This window comes from Oreochromis niloticus, linkage group LG3, assembly GCF_001858045.2.
Source record: "Oreochromis niloticus isolate F11D_XX linkage group LG3, O_niloticus_UMD_NMBU, whole genome shotgun sequence".
Lineage (NCBI taxonomy): Eukaryota > Metazoa > Chordata > Actinopteri > Cichliformes > Cichlidae > Oreochromis > Oreochromis niloticus.
In genome coordinates this window covers 62,506,576-62,526,383 of record NC_031967.2, presented here as the reverse complement: position 1 = coordinate 62,526,383, position 19,808 = coordinate 62,506,576, and the positions used below count along the sequence as shown (strand labels likewise).

The 19,808-nt window shown below is 40.1% G+C and overlaps 2 protein-coding genes across 4 annotated transcripts in view; one reads left to right on the top strand and one right to left on the bottom strand.

Moving 5' to 3' along the window:
* Positions 1-19,808, bottom strand: part of LOC102077300 (hemicentin-2) — a 49,040-nt gene that overhangs the window by 19,687 nt on the left and 9,545 nt on the right. The window lies entirely within an intron of this gene.
* LOC112846298 (uncharacterized) lies at positions 1,711-8,938 on the top strand. Its single transcript, XM_025905755.1, has 2 exons — positions 1,711-8,633; positions 8,732-8,938. The coding sequence occupies exons 1-2, from the start codon at positions 6,951-6,953 to the stop codon at positions 8,804-8,806; spliced, it is 1,758 nt and encodes a 585-aa protein (XP_025761540.1). The 5' UTR covers positions 1,711-6,950; the 3' UTR covers positions 8,807-8,938.

Here is a 19,808-nt window from a genome sequence, read left to right as displayed (position 1 = left end):
CCCGCCTACCTGTGCCGAAAAAGGAAAACAAACCCCAGAAACACCAACACACATACCACCAACTCCTAATATGCCATGGTGTCCTTTCTTCTCTTATTTGTTGTGTGTGATCAGGACAATTCTGGAGAAGATGGGCCTGCAGGGGAAAGTCACCCCCTTGCAGGCCAGAAGACATGAGATAACTTTAAAGAATACAAAGTACGTATGTGTGTTATCAAGAAGATAATTCTTAAGAACACAAGTTAATAAATGTGCAATTACTAAGAGTTGTTGTGGTGTTTTTATTTGCCTGCTGTCATTTTTGATTTCCTCTGCCTTTAGGATTGCAAGTATCCAGGCTCAGGAGAGGGGGTCAGTGGGAAGCCCACTGCTGCTACTTGGCCCTGGTTTGCCCTCATGGATGAGGTGATAGGACAGATGCCTTCCATTAAGCCTCCTGTCCTAATTTCCTCTCTCCCTGAGGACACTCCAGGGCCAAGCGCAGCAGTGGGTGACCAAAACGACAGCGATGACGAAGCGGCTCAGCCACCTACGACAGGGAGAAAGAGGAAAAGAGATGATGAGCTGCTAGACCTCATCAGAGAGGACATGAGGCAGCAAGGAGAGGCTGAGGAGAGGACGGACAGACTGTTTTCACTTCTAGAAAGATTAGTTCCCAAATGAGTTATGTATTGAGAAATTTATTTATTTGAATATATTTGTTACATTGTTATATGTGTTATGGTAAATGGTCTGTATTTATATAGCGCTTTCTAGTCCCTAAGGACCCCAAAGCGCTTTACATATCCAGTCATTCACCCATTCACACACACATTCACACACTGGTGATGGCAAGCTACGTTGTAGCCACAGCCACCCTGGGGCGCACTGACAGAGGCGAGGCTGCCGGACACTGGCGCCACCGGGCCCTCTGACCACCACCAGTAGGCAACGGGTGAAGTGTCTTGCCCAAGGACACAACGACCGAGACTGTCCGAGCCGGGGCTCGAACCGGTAACCTTCCGATTACAAGGCGAACTCCCAACTCTTGAGCCACGATCGCCCGTGTTGCATTAGTTTAAAGGTTTTATGTTATTAATAAATTGATTCAAACAAACAGTAATTGTCACTGAACTCAATTTGATTTACAGGCATTTGTAGCATGTATGAACACAACGCTAACTTTGAACAATATTACTTGGATATTTATTTGATGACAATAAAGTCAATAATATTTAAACAAGAATATTTCTAATACACCAACAATATTTAAAGAAGGAAAAACAATATTTACAGTTGTTCACACAGGATTAACCTGAGTGACCTGTTCCTGGACCGTTTCTTTAACACCTGTAATAGATTACAGGAAGTCTCTGGCAGTGCTGCTGAATCTGCCCGAGCAAGATCAGACATGGATGGGCTGCTGCAACTGAGACCTGCGGTTTGTCTTTTCTGGTGGGCGAGTGGAGAATCACACAGGGTGGTCTGCAAAGAGCTTTAGGATGCTTCCTCCCACTGTCCACTGCATCGTCCATCCACAGGGTTTGCAGGGATCACTCGAGGCTGCCACACCACTAAGATGTTTACAGAGATATACAAGCAGGAGATGGTGGATGCTATATTATTAGTATAATACTTGTAACTCTGTAGCAGACAACAGTTTGATAAAGTGCTACGAAAAAAAAGAAACCAGAAGTTTCAAAGAGATTTAGTTTATATATTTTATATGATACAGAAAATGTGTACGAATGACCGGCAATAATTCAGTCACTGAAATTATCCATGAAACTAGCAAAGTAATTCCTAAATGCATGTAGATTAAAGAAAATTATTTTACCTGGATATGATTGTCTCTGATGAGCCTAAGGTACCAAACATTCCAGCGACAATGATATCGGTTTTGTAGCTCCTCGAAATTAAAACAATACACAACCACACAGAGCGACATTTCTTGGTCCATTTTTCAGTTTTCATGCTGTGGTCTTAGCGAGCAGAAAAAATGGAAGTAAGGGCAGACTTGAACAAAGGTTAGAAGGCCAATTTTACAGCCGGTCACTTCCATCCTACCCTGTCATAGGATCCTTCGGAGCGTCCTTCCCCTGAATTGGGACACAGCCAGTGTGTGTTCATTTATTTCTTGTCCAAGCGTCTGTTACTTTACCTTGTTTCCATGTCGTGCTTCCAAGTTTCTGAACTCATTCCAGGTTTCGACACCTGTATCTATGTCCATTTCCATGTTCCAGGGTTTTGTTATGTTTAGCTCACCCAGCTTAGATTATGATTTAGTTCTGCCCTTTGCTTTGTATTTCTAAGTCCAGCCTTTAATAAACGGTCGTTCAGTTAATATGAAGTTTTGTTATTTTGCGTGTCTGCACTTGGGTCCACCTTCATCACTCCTTACAGTCTGCCTCAGCCAGACTGTGAACGACAGTACTGGTTGTCAGGATCCAATATTATCATGCATTTGAATAAAGGCCTCATCATACTGTATGTGGAATTGTATGACATAGGCAGGATCAGCTGGGTGTGTAAGTCCAATTAGGTTTGACAATGTCCTCTCTATGGCTTCATTGTCCTGCTCTGACTCTCTCACTCCAGCCTCTTTCTCCTGACTTGCCCTTTGCTCTACATCCTCTCTAGGCTCTGCCTGTGACTCACTCTTCGCCTCTCTTCCTCCTTCCATCGCCTCATCTCATCCATCACTCTCCACTTTCTCTCCATCCGAGAAGCACAATTTCCTATTGCATTAATCTATCACTTACTCACACTTAACAACATTTTCACCTAATGTGTTAATGCTGCTCAATCATCCAGGTAAGTAAATCCAAAAAAGCTGATTCTCTTCATCTGGACTCAGAGTTTTCAGAGGGAGAAATATTTCGTCACTTCTTCAGCCCAGCTGACTCCAGGTTTCCCCAACCTTATAAACAGTACATTTGTGCAAATCGATGTGGAGATGCTGTGGTTTAGACTCAGCGTTCCCTGATTTGTTGTCCTCGTAGTTCTTCCACACACAGCGGTCACTAACCTCCAGTCAGGGATCTTGTCCTGTGTGAGAAAACTCCTCCCTACCTTACAGTTGTTACCAGGGATGTTTCATATTCATGCTGATGGCATCTTTAACAGACACCCTGTTATCATACATGTGAGGCCAAGCAGCCTCTCCTGACTGAAACTGTGTTTTGTAAACGTGCAGTAATTTACCTTCAACACTCACTTCAACTCTTTGTATCCCTCTTAGTTATCCCTTCACACATGATACTTGTACCCTGTTAATGAGTGTATCAACTCTATTAGAAGCATACATTGCAATTAATGTTAAAAAACGTAATTTAAAACATATTTCTAACACAGCTTCATCACAGCTGTCAGATATTTTATTCACAGTCAGTCGGCTCCATTTCTGTTCTATTTCTGTTCATTGTTGTGTTTCTGGTTTTCTCCTGAAGTCCAGACTCAGTATTTTCAGCATTCAGCAGTCTGCTCACAATAAAAATGTTTAGTTGTGTTAAGCTGCAGCACTTAGATAAATCATCATGATGCATGTGCTTTCAGTGTTTATCAATGAAGGACAAGTTTTCTGTAAGCAGTCCAGACAGCAGCTGATAATCACTGATGTCACACCTACTGTTGGAGCTATTTGTTCTTTATTTTTATTATTTTGAAATTAAAGTTTGTTGTTAGTTTACTTATATTTTGGGGTTTATTTACAAGTTTATTTGTTGGTTAATATTTTGTTTCAATGTTTTGTTTGTTTGTTGTTATTTTGTTAAATTAGTCAGTAAGAGCTGTAGGGCCATTTTGTTTCTATAAATAAAGAGACTGGCATAGGACCAGCATGCATTGGGGTGGGCCTATGGTTTTTTACCAGAGCAGGAGAAGCAGCAGGAAGGATCTTGTTATTGCTTGCCAAACTGGATAAATAAACCGTAAAAACGCAACTTTCAAGTTTGGACAATGGACTTCTTTTGCCTGCGTACGAAATATTACCTCAGTGCAGCAGTGGCTTGTGGACTTTAAATTGTGGGACGTTAGTTTTGTCAAAGGTAAAGGAATTGCCACTACATAAAGTAAAAAACCTGCCCTGTGGACAAAGGAATAATCCTTCATTAATGGATATGTTGGATATAAGGATTTCAAGGACCACCGTCGAACTTGAGTAAAAGTTATTGGATCGTCTGGTGAGTAATCCAGACGGATTTGATGTTGAGGCCTGGATCAACATGTCACTCGTTCATCAAAATTGTTGAGTGATAATATTGTTTAAGCCGTAAAGGAAAACGGTGAAGCTATTGGAGTTTAAAGACATTATTTCACTACAAAGACTGATGAACTGAGTTTTGATGTACTAAATTGGTGCATAATTGGATCGCTAATTGAAACATGCCAACGCCCTCTGTGGAAATGTTTGTTCACTGCAATCAGCCGGTAAATAGATGTCATGTTTGTGCTCTATGCTCTGGATTCTCAGTGTGCTGTGCATCTTTATAATGTTTGAAATAATCCAAGAGGACAATAAAAATGTCGGATATTAAGAGTAAACAAGAGGATGACACTAAGATGCAAGCAGAGAAAAGAAGCATCAAATTTACGCCAAAGGGTTTGTATTTGTATATAAAGACGTGCCAAGAAAAGCGGCGTTCAATGTGTAAGCAAGCATCTAAGTACATGGGGAAAATTTCTGCTTTAATGACGTCACATGAGAACGTTAAGGAAGTGTCTTCTGAATTTGGGAAGTTTATTAAATGCTATCAAGATGCAAACGCTTTGCAAGAATCCTTTTTAAGTTTGCCACTGCCAGAAGATGAAGTGACAAGGCAAACCGCACATTTTCAGTCTAAGGTGACAGCATTCTCTGGTTTTATGGACAAAGTAAAGGTTTGGTTGCAGGAAGCAGGCGAGCCGTATACTGAACAAAGCAATACTGCTCTTAATGATCAAGCTGTTGAAAGTTTGGATGAAATAAATCCTGAAGACAGTGTCTCTAACATCTTAAGTGTAAAGCCACCTTCAAAAACATTGTCACAGCGAAGTCGAATTTCATCAACATCTTCCGCACGCATTAAAGCTGCGGCTGACAAGGCAGCGCTCATGGAGCGACTCGCTGCATTAAAGAAAAAAACATTCTATCGAAGCGCAAGAGGAAAAACTGAGAAAAGAAAAGGAAAAACTGAGAAAAGAAAAGGAGACATTATCCTTGGAAACAGAGCTGGCAGCCACTAATGCAAAGCTTCGTGTCTTAAAAATAAACTCAGTTTGTAGCTCTGAGCGTTCTGATGGAATGAACTCTTATTTTGAAAGAGGGCACGTACAAGAGGCGCCTAGTTTAAATCCTTGTGCCGATACATTTGTTCCAGCATCAAGAGATTACTCTGGTATAAATTCTGCATCTGAATCACAAGTAATCATACCAAGACAAAGTCAAACCCAACATGAGGTGGATGATTGAGCTCAAGTGACGCAGCAAACACAGCCTCAGTCTCCTACTTTGACTGAGAATTGCACGAAGGAGATTGTAAATATTATGCAAAAACAAAATGATATCACTACTTTGCTTGTAAAACAAAACTTATCTTCTGTCCTCCCCGCCAGAAACATCCCTGTGTTTGATGGAGACCCTTTACAGTACAGGTCATTTATGAATGCCTTTGAAAATGGAGTGGAAGCTAAAACTGATAACTGGAGCGACTGTTTGCATTTTTTAGAGCAGTTCACTAGGGGGCAGCCTAGAGACTTGGTGCATAGTTGTCAGCATTTATCTCCTGAGCAGGGCTATTCCACAGCCAAAGATCTTCTTGAAGAACATTTTGGGAACGAAAATAAAATTGCCTCTGCATATATGGAGAGGATTGTGAGTTGGGCACCTATTAAAAGTGAGGATGTGAAAGGTCTACAGTCATTCTCTCTTTTTCTTCAAGGATGTTCGAATCTAACACAGCAAGTTGTTTATATGAAGGAGTTGGATTTGCCCTCAAACATGAGAATGGTCGTTATGAAACTTCCATATAAATTGAGGGAAAAATGGAGAGTTGTTGCATATGAACTGCAGGAACAAAATGGTTATAGAGCAGTGTTCACTGATCTGGTTGCCTTTATAATAAAACAGGTAAAAGTAGCATCAGATCCAGTGTTTGGCAACATCCAAGACTCACAATCTGGAAGCAGCTTTAAAGCTTCAAGTTCCACCAAGCAAAGAAAAAAGGGAAGTAGTTTTGCCACTAATGTCAGTACAGTGCCAGGAATCAAAACTCAGTTAACTGGAAGCAGAACAAATTCCACTGTTCTGCATAGTTGTTTGTTTTGGTCACACAGCAATCATTCACTAGAGAATTGTAAGCAGTTTAAAGCTAAAACGCATCGGGATAAGTTGACTTTTATCAAGGAAAGGGGAATTTGTTTTGGTTGTTTAAAAGTTGGTCACACAAGCAAAGACTGTAGGAGTCGTTTGGATTGCAACGTGTGTCACCAAAAGCACCCAGGGGTTCTTCACATAGAGCGAAAAGATCCAGGTGCGTCCTCAGAACAAACTCAACAGATGACAAGCTCTAATGTCAACTTTTCAACTGCAACCACTCAGACATGTGGGCATATTGGGGCCGGTCATGAAGTTGATGCAGTTTTTTCTATAGTTCCAGTGCAAGTTAAGAGCCAAAAGAGCAATAAAATTGTGCAAACCTATGCGTTTTTGGATCCTGGAAGTTCAGGTACATTCTGTACAGAAACTCTGGCAAAAAGACTGAATCTAAAAGGTAAAAAGACCAATATCCTTTTGAGAACAATGAGTCAAGATAGGATTGTTAGTGCACAAGTTCTGTCTGGTTTGGAAGTGTCTGGGTTGGAAACGAATTATTTCATGCCGTTGCCAGATGTTTTGACTCAAAAGACTATGCCAGTTTCTACAGTCAATATTCCCCAGCAAGGCGACATCGATCAGTGGTCTCATCTTAAACCTGTTAAACTTCACAACATTAATGCTACTGATGGGCACTGATGCTTCCAATGTTTTAGAGCCATGGAAGGTGATAAACAGCGTGGATGGTGGACCTTATGCTGTAAAAACAAAGGTTGGCTGGGTCATAAATGGTCCCCTGCGCACTGGAAGTAACAGTGGAAATAAAACCAACTGCACTGCTGTAACAGCCAATAGGATTTCTGTTGAGCGTCTTGAAGAAATGTTGATTAAACAGTACAATCATGATTTTAATGAAAGATCATCAGAGGAGCAGAATGAAATGTCCAGAGAGGATCTGTGTTTCATGGATATTGTTAGTAGTTCAATAAAGCTTATTGGAAATCATTATCACATTGATTTGCCTTTCAGGAGAGAAGGTCCCAGCTTGCCAAATAACCTCTGTGTCGCGGAGCAGCGTCTCCAGAGTCTCAGACGGAGATTTGAAAAGTATGCTCATTATAAGGATGAATACACCAAATGTGTAAACAACATGCTTGCACAAGGATATGCCGAGTTTGTGCCTGCAGATGAGTTGCACAAAGATGATGGAAAGGTGTGGTACATCCCTCATCATGGAGTGTATCATCCCACAAAGGGCAAGTTAAGAGTTGTATTTGACTGTGGAACAACTTATAAAGGAGCATCATTGAACAGTCAGCTTCTACAGGGACCTGATCTCACAAACTCGCTGGTTGGAGTTCTGATCAGATTTAGACAAGAGCCTGTTGCATTAATGGCGGACATTGATTCCATGTTTCACCAGGTGCACGTCTCAGAAAAACACGTCAACTTTCTCCGTTTCCTGTGGTGGCAACATGGCGACACTACAAGGTCAGCCCAGGAATACAGGATGAAAGTGCATTTGTTTGGAGCAGTATCTTCACCAAGCTGTGCAAATTATGCTCTACAGAGAACTGCAGATGATAATGCACAACAGTTTCCAGCTGAAGTGGTTGATACAGTCAAAAGAAACTTTTATGTGGATGATTGTTTGAAATCTGTTGCTTCAGAAGAGGAGGCAGTGCACATGGTGAAGAGGCTGACAGATATCTGCGCTAAAGGAGGATTTAAGCTTTCAAAATGGATCAGCAACAGTCGCACAGTGCTCATGTCAATCCCAGAGGAAAGAAGAGCAAAAGAAATTAAGGATCTGGATTTGGACACAAATCAACTTCCAGTTGAGAGAGCACTGGGTTTGCAGTGGTGCATAGAAACAGACAAGTTCCAGTTCAAAACCTCCTTGCAGGACCGTCCAACAACCAGAAGGGGCATTTTGTCTGTGGTCAGCTCGCTGTATGATCCTTTGGGAATCTTGTCTCCCTTCAGTATGCCAGCTAAACTGTTGCTACAAGAGCTTTGCCGACAAAATTTGAAGTGGGATGAAGTTATTCCCCACTCTCTTTCCCAGCGGTGGCGTGATTGGCTGGAGGATCTCCAGCTGATTTCAAAGTTCAAAGTGGAACGTTGCATTAAACCAACTTGCTTTGGAAGACTAGATAAGGCACAACTGCATCATTTTTCTGATGCAAGTCAAGATGGGTATGGAACGGTGTCATATTTAAAGTTGGAGAAGAATAACATCACGCATGTTGCTTTTATCCTGGGAAAGGCAAGAGTTGCTCCTCTCAAGCAAACTACAATTCCCAGGCTGGAATTGACGGCTGCAGTTCGAGTGAATATGCTTCTGCAAAAAGAGCTGCAGGTAAGGTTGGAAAAATCAGTTTTTTGGACTGATAGTACAACAGTACTGAAATACATCTCCAATGAAACCAGAAGATTTAATACTTTTGTTGCAAACAGAATCGCTGTCATCCGAGAAGCAACAGATGTGAATCAGTGGAGAGATGTTTCTTCCAAGGAGAATCCTGCAGATGATGCATCCAGAGGCATGAGAGCTGGAGATTTCCTCAAATGTAGAAGATGGATAAAAGGGCCAGAATTTCTTTATAGGTCAGAAAAGGAATGGCCTAAACTGGATGTGGAGTACCGTGTAATTTCTGCAGATGATCCAGAGGTCAAAAAGGACCTGACGATGAATGTCATTGTGAAGGAATTACAAAATCCTACCAGCCATCTAATCCACTACTTCTCGTCTTGGGCAAAACTTAAAATCTCTGTAGCCTGGTTTTTAAAGATGAAAGAGGCCTTGGCGTTGCTGGCGCAGAAGAGGAAAGAGTTGCTTGCTGCAGGTTTGAATAAGAATGATCTGGAAAGTCAGAAAGAAGTGGAGATAAGAATGGAGAGATTTAAGACCACTTTGAAAAAAGGAAATCTGACTCCAAAAGACTTAGTAAAGGCAGAACAAGCTATTATTCAATATGCACAACAACAGAGATTTACAACTGAAATGGCTTTAATCAGCAATGGCCTCAAAGGAGTCTCTAAGGGAAGTTGTCTCTACAAACTTGATCCAGTGTTGGATGCAGGAATCCTCAGAGTGGGTGGCCGATTGAATAAAGCAGCCATGCCTATGGAAGTAAAGCATCCTGCAATTTTGACAAAAGATATGCATGTGTCAACACTGATTTTACGCCATATCCATTAAAGGTTGGGACATGCAGGAAGAGCACACATGTTGTCCAAACTAAGACAAAAATACTGGATACTAAATGCAAATTCTGCTGCCAGGAAAATTATCTCTCGTTGTATCACGTGTAGACGCAACAGAGGAAGGTTTGTTGAACAAAAAATGGCGGATCTCCCTGAAGAGAGAGTCCTGCCAGACACAGCTCCATTCACAAATGTTGGAGTGGACTATTTTGGACCTATAAGTGTTAAAAGAGGACGAAGTCTCCTTAAAAGGTATGGAGTTCTTTTTACTTGTTTGACCAGTCGTGCAGTACATCTGGAGATTGCCTGTACACTTGATACAGACTCCTGTATAAATGCTGTGCGGAGGTTCATCTGTTGACGAGGCCCAGTGTCGACCATTAGATCTGATAATGCTACAAATTTTGTTGGGGCGAACCGAGAGTTGAAAGAAAGTTTGACTGGGCTGGACCATGCTAAAATTCAAAAGGCTTTTGTTCAGGATGGCATGAGATGGAACTTTAACATCCCAGCAGCTTCTCACCAAGGCGGTGTGTGGGAGCGCCTTATTCGTTCAATAAAGAGTATTTTAGCCTCAGTTCTCAAAGAGCAAGTTCTGGATGATGAAGGACTCCAAACAGTCTTCTGTGAGGTTGAAGCTATATTGAATGACAGACCCATTACTAAAGTTTCGGATGACTCAAATGATCTTGAAGCACTACACCCAATCACTTGTTGTTGCTGAAAAATAAACCAATTTTACCACCAGGACTGTTTCATCCAAGTGATCTGCATGTCAGGAAAAGGTGGAAACAGGTACAGTACATGGCAGAGTTGTTCTGGAAGAGATGGCTTTCGGAGTACCTACCTCTGATGCAAGAAAGGCAAAAATGGATGAAGACTAAAAGATGCCTTATACCTGGAGATGTTGTTTTAATTGCAGACGCTACAGCTCCAAGAGGATCGTGGATGATGGCGAAAGTCTTAAATGTAAACCAGGATGCAAAAGGCTTGGTGCGTTCTGTGAGACTACAGACAAAGACTAGTGTTTTGGAAAGGCCAGTGACAAAACTTATTTTGCTACTGGAAGCCTCATCGTGAAGAAAACCCTCAACAGAGATTAAGGACCTGTTTAAGGGAATAGCTCCTCCTTTTGGGACTTTAAAGTAATTGTGATTGTATGCACAATTAGGGGCCGGAGTGTTGGAGCTATTTGTTCTTTATTTTTATTATTTTGAAATTAAAGTTTGTTGTTAGTTTACTTATATTTTGGGGTTTATTTACAAGTTTATTTGTTGGTTAATATTTTGTTTCAATGTTTTGTTTGTTTGTTGTTATTTTGTTAAATTAGTCAGTAAGAGCTGTAGGGCCATTTTGTTTCTATAAATAAAAAGACTGGCATAGGACCAGCATGCATTGGGGTGGGCCTATGGTTTTTTTACCAGAGCAGGAGAAGCAGCAGGAAGGATTCTTGTTATTGCTTGCCAAACTGGATAAATAAACCGTAAAAACGCAACTTTCAAGTTTGGACAATGGACTTCTTTTGCCTGCGTACGAAATATTACCTCAGTGCAGCAGTGGCTTGTGGACTTTAAATTGTGGGACGTTAGTTTTGTCAAAGGTAAAGGAATTGCCACTACACCTACTGTTATAAATATTACTGTGTGTCAAACATCAGCCTGATAAATGTTAATGTAACAGTGTTTATGTTGTATGACTCCACTTGCCACGTTAACCACAATGTGTTTGTGTATTGTGACGTTTATTGGCTCAGTGGCGCCCCCTTTTAGGCAGTGGAGAAATGCCACAGGCATTGTTAAAACATGGATGAGCCTGAGGTGGGTTGTAGCCCAATGTTCCCTCTAAGCTGCGCACGTGCCAATTGCGCACTAAAAAAAAATCTTACCTGAATTGAAATTAAAATTAATACTTTAACAATTCTGTTTTGCAGTGTTAGTCAGTGAGTGACTGGCTGCTCCTGTATGGGATTAGAACGATGCCACCTTATCCCATAGTCCAGCCAATCACGCGATTCACATTCGTATATACGCAGCCAATCAACGTCGTTAACAGGCTATGACAGCGTCCTTATGTACCGACACCGGTGTTTTAGCTAGCAAAGCGGCGTGGCTGATGTGGAGTGAAGCCACGTTAATGACAACGTGTACAACCATTGGAGATGTGAGCAGGACAGACGGAACAATTGACGCAAAAAGTGTGGACTTTATACCAGTTTTAAATTGTGTTGATAGGCCACGTAAAACCAGGGTTATGATAAAAATATCTGCAATGTTTGGTTTTCTTCCTGAATACTATCGTTGTTTATATTTACTGCGGGAAGAAACGGTAAAAACGGCGTTTTATAAGGAAAACGAACGAAAGCACTCTCCACCTGTGAGCAAAAACAAACCCCACCCTCCTCTCTCTTTCCTATTCGTCCAAAAAAGTACCATGTCGACCAATCAAAAAAAAAAATAAAAAAAAATGATATGGCAACGTGGCATCTAGTTGTTAAGAAACAGGGGGAAGTTTTAGGAGTGACAGCGGTGTTTTGAGATGTGAGAGATTTGAGACGTTTAGCGCAAAAATACTCATAATACAAGTCAGAGCTTTATTTAAAAAAAAAAAAAAAAGTTGTTTTCAAAATTGGAGTTCAAGTTATTTTTACTTCCAATAGTGTTAACATACTACACAGGCCAATGGCTAGATGTTTTTTTTTTAATTTTCATTGTAAGTGGGCTAAAGCAGTTTAAAAGTAGTCTAACATAAATGTAAATGCTGTAATTTGATTATTTTAATAAACCATGTAACTTGGATGGATTCGATGCTGGCGTGACCACAGTGCACACGTCTGATGTCGCCCACAGTGGTCCAAGGGATCGCTCAGGGAGTTTGTGTGTTCGCTCAGACACATGAAAAATTAGAGGGAACATTGTTGACCTGGTATTTTCAGTTTATGTTCACTGTCTTTTTTCCGTATGTTCCACTTCCTGTTTTATTGTGTTAGCCCTAGTCTGTGTGCATTATGTTCTAGTCATCTTCCCAGCTGGATTAAGTCCAGCTGTTTACTGCCCCTAATCGCTCATTATTCAGCCTGAGTATTTAGTCAGTTTCATCAGTTCATGTCTTGTCATTAATATAATGTCATTACGTGTGTTCAGTTCAGTCAGCCAGCCATCTCCTATTCTCGTCATTTGTCCCGTACAATAAACACCCTGAATCTTCACCGTGAGGCCTGCGTTTGAGTCCTCTTCTCCACTTCTACACAGCAACCCCTGACAGTTACAGTTACCTTTTAAATAGGTGGTATTCAGAATAGAGTTACTTTGTTGAATGAATGGATTACACGGCATGTTATGTGTGTACGAGTTGTCATCGAGCAGAAACGGGAGCTGGAATCATGTAAATATAATAATAATAATAATAATAATAACCACTGCAGCCAAGAAGAGTGCCTGACGAGCCCAGTTGTAAGTAAGCTATTAAGACTCAACTGTACACTGTGTTCCTGTTCTCCTCCGAAACAATAAGTTCTGTTGCAGCAGCCTTTCAACGCGTTTCTCTGACTGTCGCTAGCAAAGCTGACCCAGACAACAAAGTAAAGCTAGTTTTCAGCTATGAGCCCGACACGAACCTGACGTATTAGCCAGAGGTCCCTTTACTACGGTTCAGAGCTGCGGACCTGTTTTATATATGCGCTGAATAATTTTCTATATGAGATCGCTGCAAAAAGTGCAGCCTTACCTAATGTCCACCTGCTGTTACTCATTTTATATTAAGATTTAAAAATCTAGTTGGTATTGGTATGGCGAGTAACCTTCAGTAATAGTAATAAATCACACAGAAATAGCATTCATGTAGTTGTAAAAAGCATGATGATATCTATAGTAATCCAAAGTATTCAGAATACGTTACAAATACATTTTGGAACATGTATTCTGTAATCTGTAGTGGAATACATTTTAAAAGTAACCTTCCCAACACTGTTTAAGGTGAACATAAAGAACAACTCCACACAAACAGCTGACAAACGCACAAACTCGTCTCTCTCTGATGAATCTGCTTATTTTCTATTTAACACCAGCAACATGTTTAAAATATATACAAGTAACAGATAAATAATTAAATCAAAGAAATGTTCCCGCTGTTCACTGCCTACTAGAAAAAAACAAAAAAAGTTCATCAATCGACAAAAATCTTAAATCAATACAGAACAGTGTGGGCAGTGAGCTGAATCGGACTTCTATAATTTTACACATTTGTCATGTAGAAACTGAGATTTGCTCATTTTCAGTTGGAAAGAAAACAACTGGTCTTATATCAGTACAGAACACTGTGGGCAGTGATTTATCTGAACTTCTATAATTTTACACATTTTTCATGTAGAAAACTGAGAGCTCAGCTCTGATAAAGAGTCAGTTCAGACCTGCAGTTGGTCCTCGTGGTGTTTTGAACTTGAATTCAGCCTGATTTGTTTTTCATGTCTTCTCCTCCATCATCAGTTATCAGGAGAGCAGACAGTCAAAGTACAAGAATTCAAACAAACACAGAGATTCTACTTACAGAGCAGACACAGCACAGATGTTTCCTTCATCGTCCTTCTCACTCATTTGAGCTTTTTTCATTTCTGTCACTGACACCAAGTAAAGCCCGCCCTCTTCCTCTGAAGACGTCCTCTTCCTTTGTTAGAACAGAGACAGTTGGTACAACTACGCTACCAGCAGTGTTGGGAAGGTTACTTTTAAAATGTATTCCACTACAGAATACTGAATACATGCCCCAAAATCTATTCTGTAACGTATTCCGTTACGTTACTCAATGACAGTAACGTATTCTGAATACTTTGGAATACTTAATATATTATCATGCTGTTTACAACTACGTGAATGTACTATTGCTGTGATTTATTACTGTTACTGAAGGTCCGAAACGGGACCTCGGGCTAATACGTCGGGTTCGTGTCGAGCTGGTAGCCGAAAACTAGCTTTACTTTGTTGTCTGGGTCAACTTTGCTTGCGGGAGACAGAGAGAGGCGTTGAAAGGCTGCTCCAACGGAACTTATTTTTCCCGGAGGAAAACACGAACACAGTGTACAGTTGAGTCTTAATAGCTTACTTACAAATGGGCTCGTCAGGCACTCTTCTTGGCTGCGGTGGTTATTATTATATTTACATGCTTCCAGCTCCCGTTTTTGCTCCGTGACAGCTCGGACTTTTCCTTTCTCTCCCTCCCTCGCTCACAGACACATAACGGGTATGGTAGTCCATTCTCCCTGCAGCACGGACTACACTGCCCATGATGCTACATTCTTTAGAGCTATGCCTGTAGCAGTCTGCCTATTAGCTTAGCACAACAACAACAACACAAAGGCGCTCTCTCACCCAGGAAACACGCAGAGAGAGAGCGTCACCCTGTAACCATGGCAACCGTAACGCTGCCGCCTGGAACAACAGAACGTAGCTGTCAAACAAACCCAAACAATCCTGACCCGCGACAATATGAAACAGGGAAGTACCGCCGTGTATTCCATTTATTTCACCAAAGTAACTGTATTCTGAATACCACCTTTTTAAACGGTAACTGTAACGGAATACAGTTACTCATATTTTGTATTCTGAATACGTAACGGCGGTACATGTATTCCGTTACTCCCCAACACTGGCTACCAGAGATGGTGATGCATGAACTTCATTAACAAAACTATTCTGAAATATACAGACAGTCACATCGCTCGTGTATTTAAAATCATTAAATGTTTTATGTGAGGATAAATAAATCACATCATACTCAGTGAAACTTCTGAGGTTATTCACAAACTTTAAAGAGAATAAAGTCTCCTCTGCTCTCAGTGATCTGTAGTTTGTGTGACTAACAAATCCATGTCCATGTAGTGGACGTCCCCCTCAGTGAGAGAGGCAGATATGAGCTGAAACACAGGAATCAAACCAGGGACGCTGCTGTTATGGAGCTGAACTGGAACCATTCAGACACTGAGGCCCTCTGAACACATTTTAATTACAGCTGTGCAGAGACACACTGATGACTGACTGGAACACTATGATTCACATTTTACATTAACACCATCCTCACACATGGTTTATATATGGCCACTAGAGGGAGATGTTTGACTTTAAACACTAACATGGAAACAAGCAGATCATCAGTGAAGCTTCATCAGTGTGATGACTCCTCATTCTGCTTCTTTCTTCCTTTCCTCTTTCTCATTTCCCATCTTGCATCCTTGATTCTGCCCCGCCAGCCACCCTGGCACTGCAGTGGAGCCAGAGACCGCACCCCTGCCACTGCCCCCTTGTCTCCTCTGTTTCCTGCCTTTGACCTGATTGCCTTTAATTAAAAAAAGTATAACATCTTGACATCCTCATATTTTAAACCTTGTTTTAAAGTTGACTGATCTCCATGATGAACAGTTGTGTTAAAGTCCACAAACAGCAGCATCTTATGATGTCAGGTGTAACAGAGATAATGACATGTTTCATATTTACGGACACTGAAATAAATTCACAGCATAAATCAGTGTGACAGATATCAGAGCTCACTCAGTCCTCCCTCCATGGTCTGGATATTCCAGCTGTGGCCACGCCCCTTTTCTACCTGAAGGTCAAAGGACTCCTAAATGATCCACCTTTGCATGATTCCAGCTCCTCCTGCAGCCTCCTCTCTCCTTCTGCCAGGAAGTCTGAGCTCCAGTTTTGGTGTGATTGTATTTGATTACTGATTAGCAGGTATCTGTGTCTGTGTGAAGATGATGATGATGATGATCAAAGACATCAATACAATACAACACAAACTCTTGTAGAGGACATAAAGTCAGAGAGATATATGTTTGAAAACAACAAGGAGCAGCAGGCACGTCTAGTACACGTAGTGTGGCAGCACAACACAACTGTTGGATCCTTCGCTCTAGTTAGCAATGAGCGCATCATGGTGCATCCAATGTGAAAGGGCCTTGACTCACACTGCACTGAAGCAGTACTGTCGCCATCCTCCATCTTTAAAATGTATCACCCTTCCAGGACCTGAAGCTTGGTAAAGCAAAACCGCAAAACCACGGCATAAGCCAAACCCATCTGTTCTCTGATTGGCATGACACTGACCAATCAGTTGAAAGGAAGGAAAATCAGGTCAAAATTCGTACTTGTGAGTTGAAACTCACACACAAGCAGGGAACTTGGTAGAGTTTACATGTAGTTTTTTTATTTTTACTTTATATCTGTAACCAAACTTTAACAATAACATTTAACACACACACACACACACACACACACACACACACACACACACACACACACAAATTCTCATCTATAGATGCACAAACATAAAATTTTCAGACATTTTGGTTTCCAAGGTTACACAACTTCACAACTACACAGTCTGATTTACAAATACAAAATATTTATGAGCACAACTGGAGCCCATAGAGCTGCTCTGGATGTTTTACATGTACTTAGTCAGTTTATCATGTTTAATAGTTTAATAACTAAATGTCACAAATATTTGATTTATTTTTCACTTTCTGTAAAATTAACAGTGTGATAGCTGTTAGCTTGATTCTCGACACATGCAGACAAAATCCATCAGTATTATCCAACATTTAATCCACACTATCAGGTTAACGTCTCTGACACAGACAGAAACACTTCACTAAGTCCAGAAATGTTTCAAACCTCAGTATATGAGAAAAATCCACAGTGTTAATAACAAACACACAGAGACATCAAACCTACATTTAAATCTGTGGTGACATGTGACATGATGAACGTCACATGATTTATCTTCTCTGCCAATGACACAAATTAAAAAGGAATAATTTAAAGTGAAGAATCGAGCACAGCATCCCAGGATGAAAAGATGGTCTCCAAACTGATGGTTCACAATCCTTTTACTGAACAGCTTTGAATGTGATCACACTGTAAAAGCTACAAAATATACAGAATAAAATTACCATTGGTAACTGAAACATTGTGTTACCTTCAACCTTTTTCCTTATTAATCATAAATGAATTACTTTAAATGAATTCATTACTTCAAATAATTACACCTTTAAGGCCCTTGAATCTCTACATCGAGTGCTTTGCCGTGTATATTTATTCAACCCTTCTAACATTTAGCCTCTTACCTTTTCTATACCATGAGATAAAATACACCATATTACGATTGTCTTTGACCTTAAAAAGCTTATAACAGTGAATCTTGTAAATCTTTGCATCGCTGACTAAACATGACAAATTTACTGAGGTGCGTGAGCGCCCTCTAGTGGGTGAAAACTTAACTGTTACACTCAGTAGCCGTCAGTAGCTTTATGCTCCGTGAAATAACAAAGTCCACATTTACACAAACTTTGATACCAAGCTTGTTCCCTCATCAACCAGGTGCCAGGGAACTATTTGCATTTCTTAACCGTTGAGCAAACCTCTCTGTACGTTGGCGCTCGTGCTGCTGTATAGTTTACACCGACTGATGTTTGACACCTGGTCGTTCTACTTTCCAAATAAAAACATTAGCTGAGTCCAAGCTACAACAGAATAATATGCACGTATGAACCAGTTTATGAAGGAACATATTAATGAGGACATTTACAATGAGTGACTGAGACTCATTGATGAAATAACAGAGGATGATAACAGGATCAGACTAATCCAGTAGTTTATTATTTCAAACACAGAGACACTCACACACTGACCTTTGTTCTCTGTCCTACATGCAAACATTTGGAGCTCACAGACTCTGTGAACTCTGAGTTTTCAGGCTTTTCTAATGCTGTGTGTGAGCAGCAGGAAACACAAACACACATACAAGACCAAACATACAAACAAGCAGCTACACTTTTTAAACACAAATAATAATGTTAAAAATACCAGAATGAAGGAAAACAATCACCATTTGAAACGATGTAACGATGTTATTAATGGCAGGGCAAGTTTGTTTATATGGCACAATTCAACAACAAGGTGATTCACAGTGCTTTACAGAGACATTAAAAAACAAAAAACAAATAAAAAGCATGATTTAAAATGGAAAAAAGGAACAGTAGATAAAATAAGTAGTTAAAATGTAAATTTTGAAATTTAAGCTTAAAAGTAAAACAGTGCGGATTTGGTGCTTTACTCAAATGCAGCTGAGAACAGGTGAGTCTTCAACCTGGATTTAAATAAACTGAGTGTTTCAGCAAATCTAAGGCTTTCTGTGAGTTTTTTCCAGATATATGGAGCATAAAAGCTGAATGCAGCTTCTCCGTGTCTGGTTCTGACTCTGCAAACTGATAAAAAAAACAGGATCCAGATGACCTGAAGGATCTGGAAGGTTCATACTGGGTCAGGAGGTCACTGATGTATTTTGGTCCTAAACCATTCAGAGCTTTATAGACCACACTGTTAGCCTTTGCAGTAATTTCCATAGCTTAGTACTGCAAAATAAACAGTAAAAAACTCTAAAGGATGTTTGCAGTTTAGTACTGTAATTTGCAAGTAATTGTGGGAAAATTCCATGAGATTACATTATTTTTACGGTAACTCACCGTACTCATGGAAACAGCTGTAAAATACAGCAAATGTAAAAAATTGGTGATGTTACTGAGATTATTCTATTACACCATCTGGATTTCTGTTGTTTTCTACTGTAGATCTAAGAGTAATTACCTAAATCCTCATTCAGAGTGTATTACCATAAAATGCAATTCATTGTGAGAGTAGTATCACATGTAAACTACAATATGCAGCATCATTTTTAACTTAAGGAGTAAGTTGCAGCTACACTATTTGAAGTATTTGAAGTATAAATGAAGTATACTAAGAAGTACAACGAAATTGAATTGCAGTGCTTTAACTGTAAAATTAAAACAACTATGAAAATAATAATTGATGTTTTAAACAAGAATGTGTCACAAATTCTTGTGTAATGTCTTTTACCTTCTGAACAGAGTAAGTGGGATAAAAAAATGTTTAAACTGTGAGTCAAAAGGGTTAATAGTTAATAAACCTCAACTCTCAAATCATTTTCTCACCTGTTTGCAATATAATTCTGGTACGTTAACTTTGAGTGTAGTTCTCTGCAAAGGAAGCCTTCTGATAGTTGGAACTATTATCTGACTGTCTGGGGAATGGAGTGATTAGTTACATGTGAAAAATATGTTTCAACTGGATTTTAATTACTATGTTTCAATCAGAAGTAACTCAAATATAAACTAAAAAGTAAATCAATAGTATACTTGTAAGTTTAGTATTGTGTTAGAGTATATTTTAAGTATACTCTTATAGACTGGAAAGGACATTATGCTAGTACAGAGTATACTTCTATATACTAAAACGGGGGCCAATGTAGGTAACGTATA

Excerpts from the sequence above, each read along its gene's own strand:
- LOC112846298 (XM_025905755.1), top strand. The coding sequence starts at position 6,951 with ATGCTACTGATGGGCACTGATGCTTCCAATGTTTTAGAGCCATGGAAG. Across the intron at positions 8,634-8,731 it reads TTCTGCAAAAAGAGCTGCAG|AATCGCTGTCATCCGAGAAG; the intron begins GTAAGGTTGGAA and ends TGTTGCAAACAG.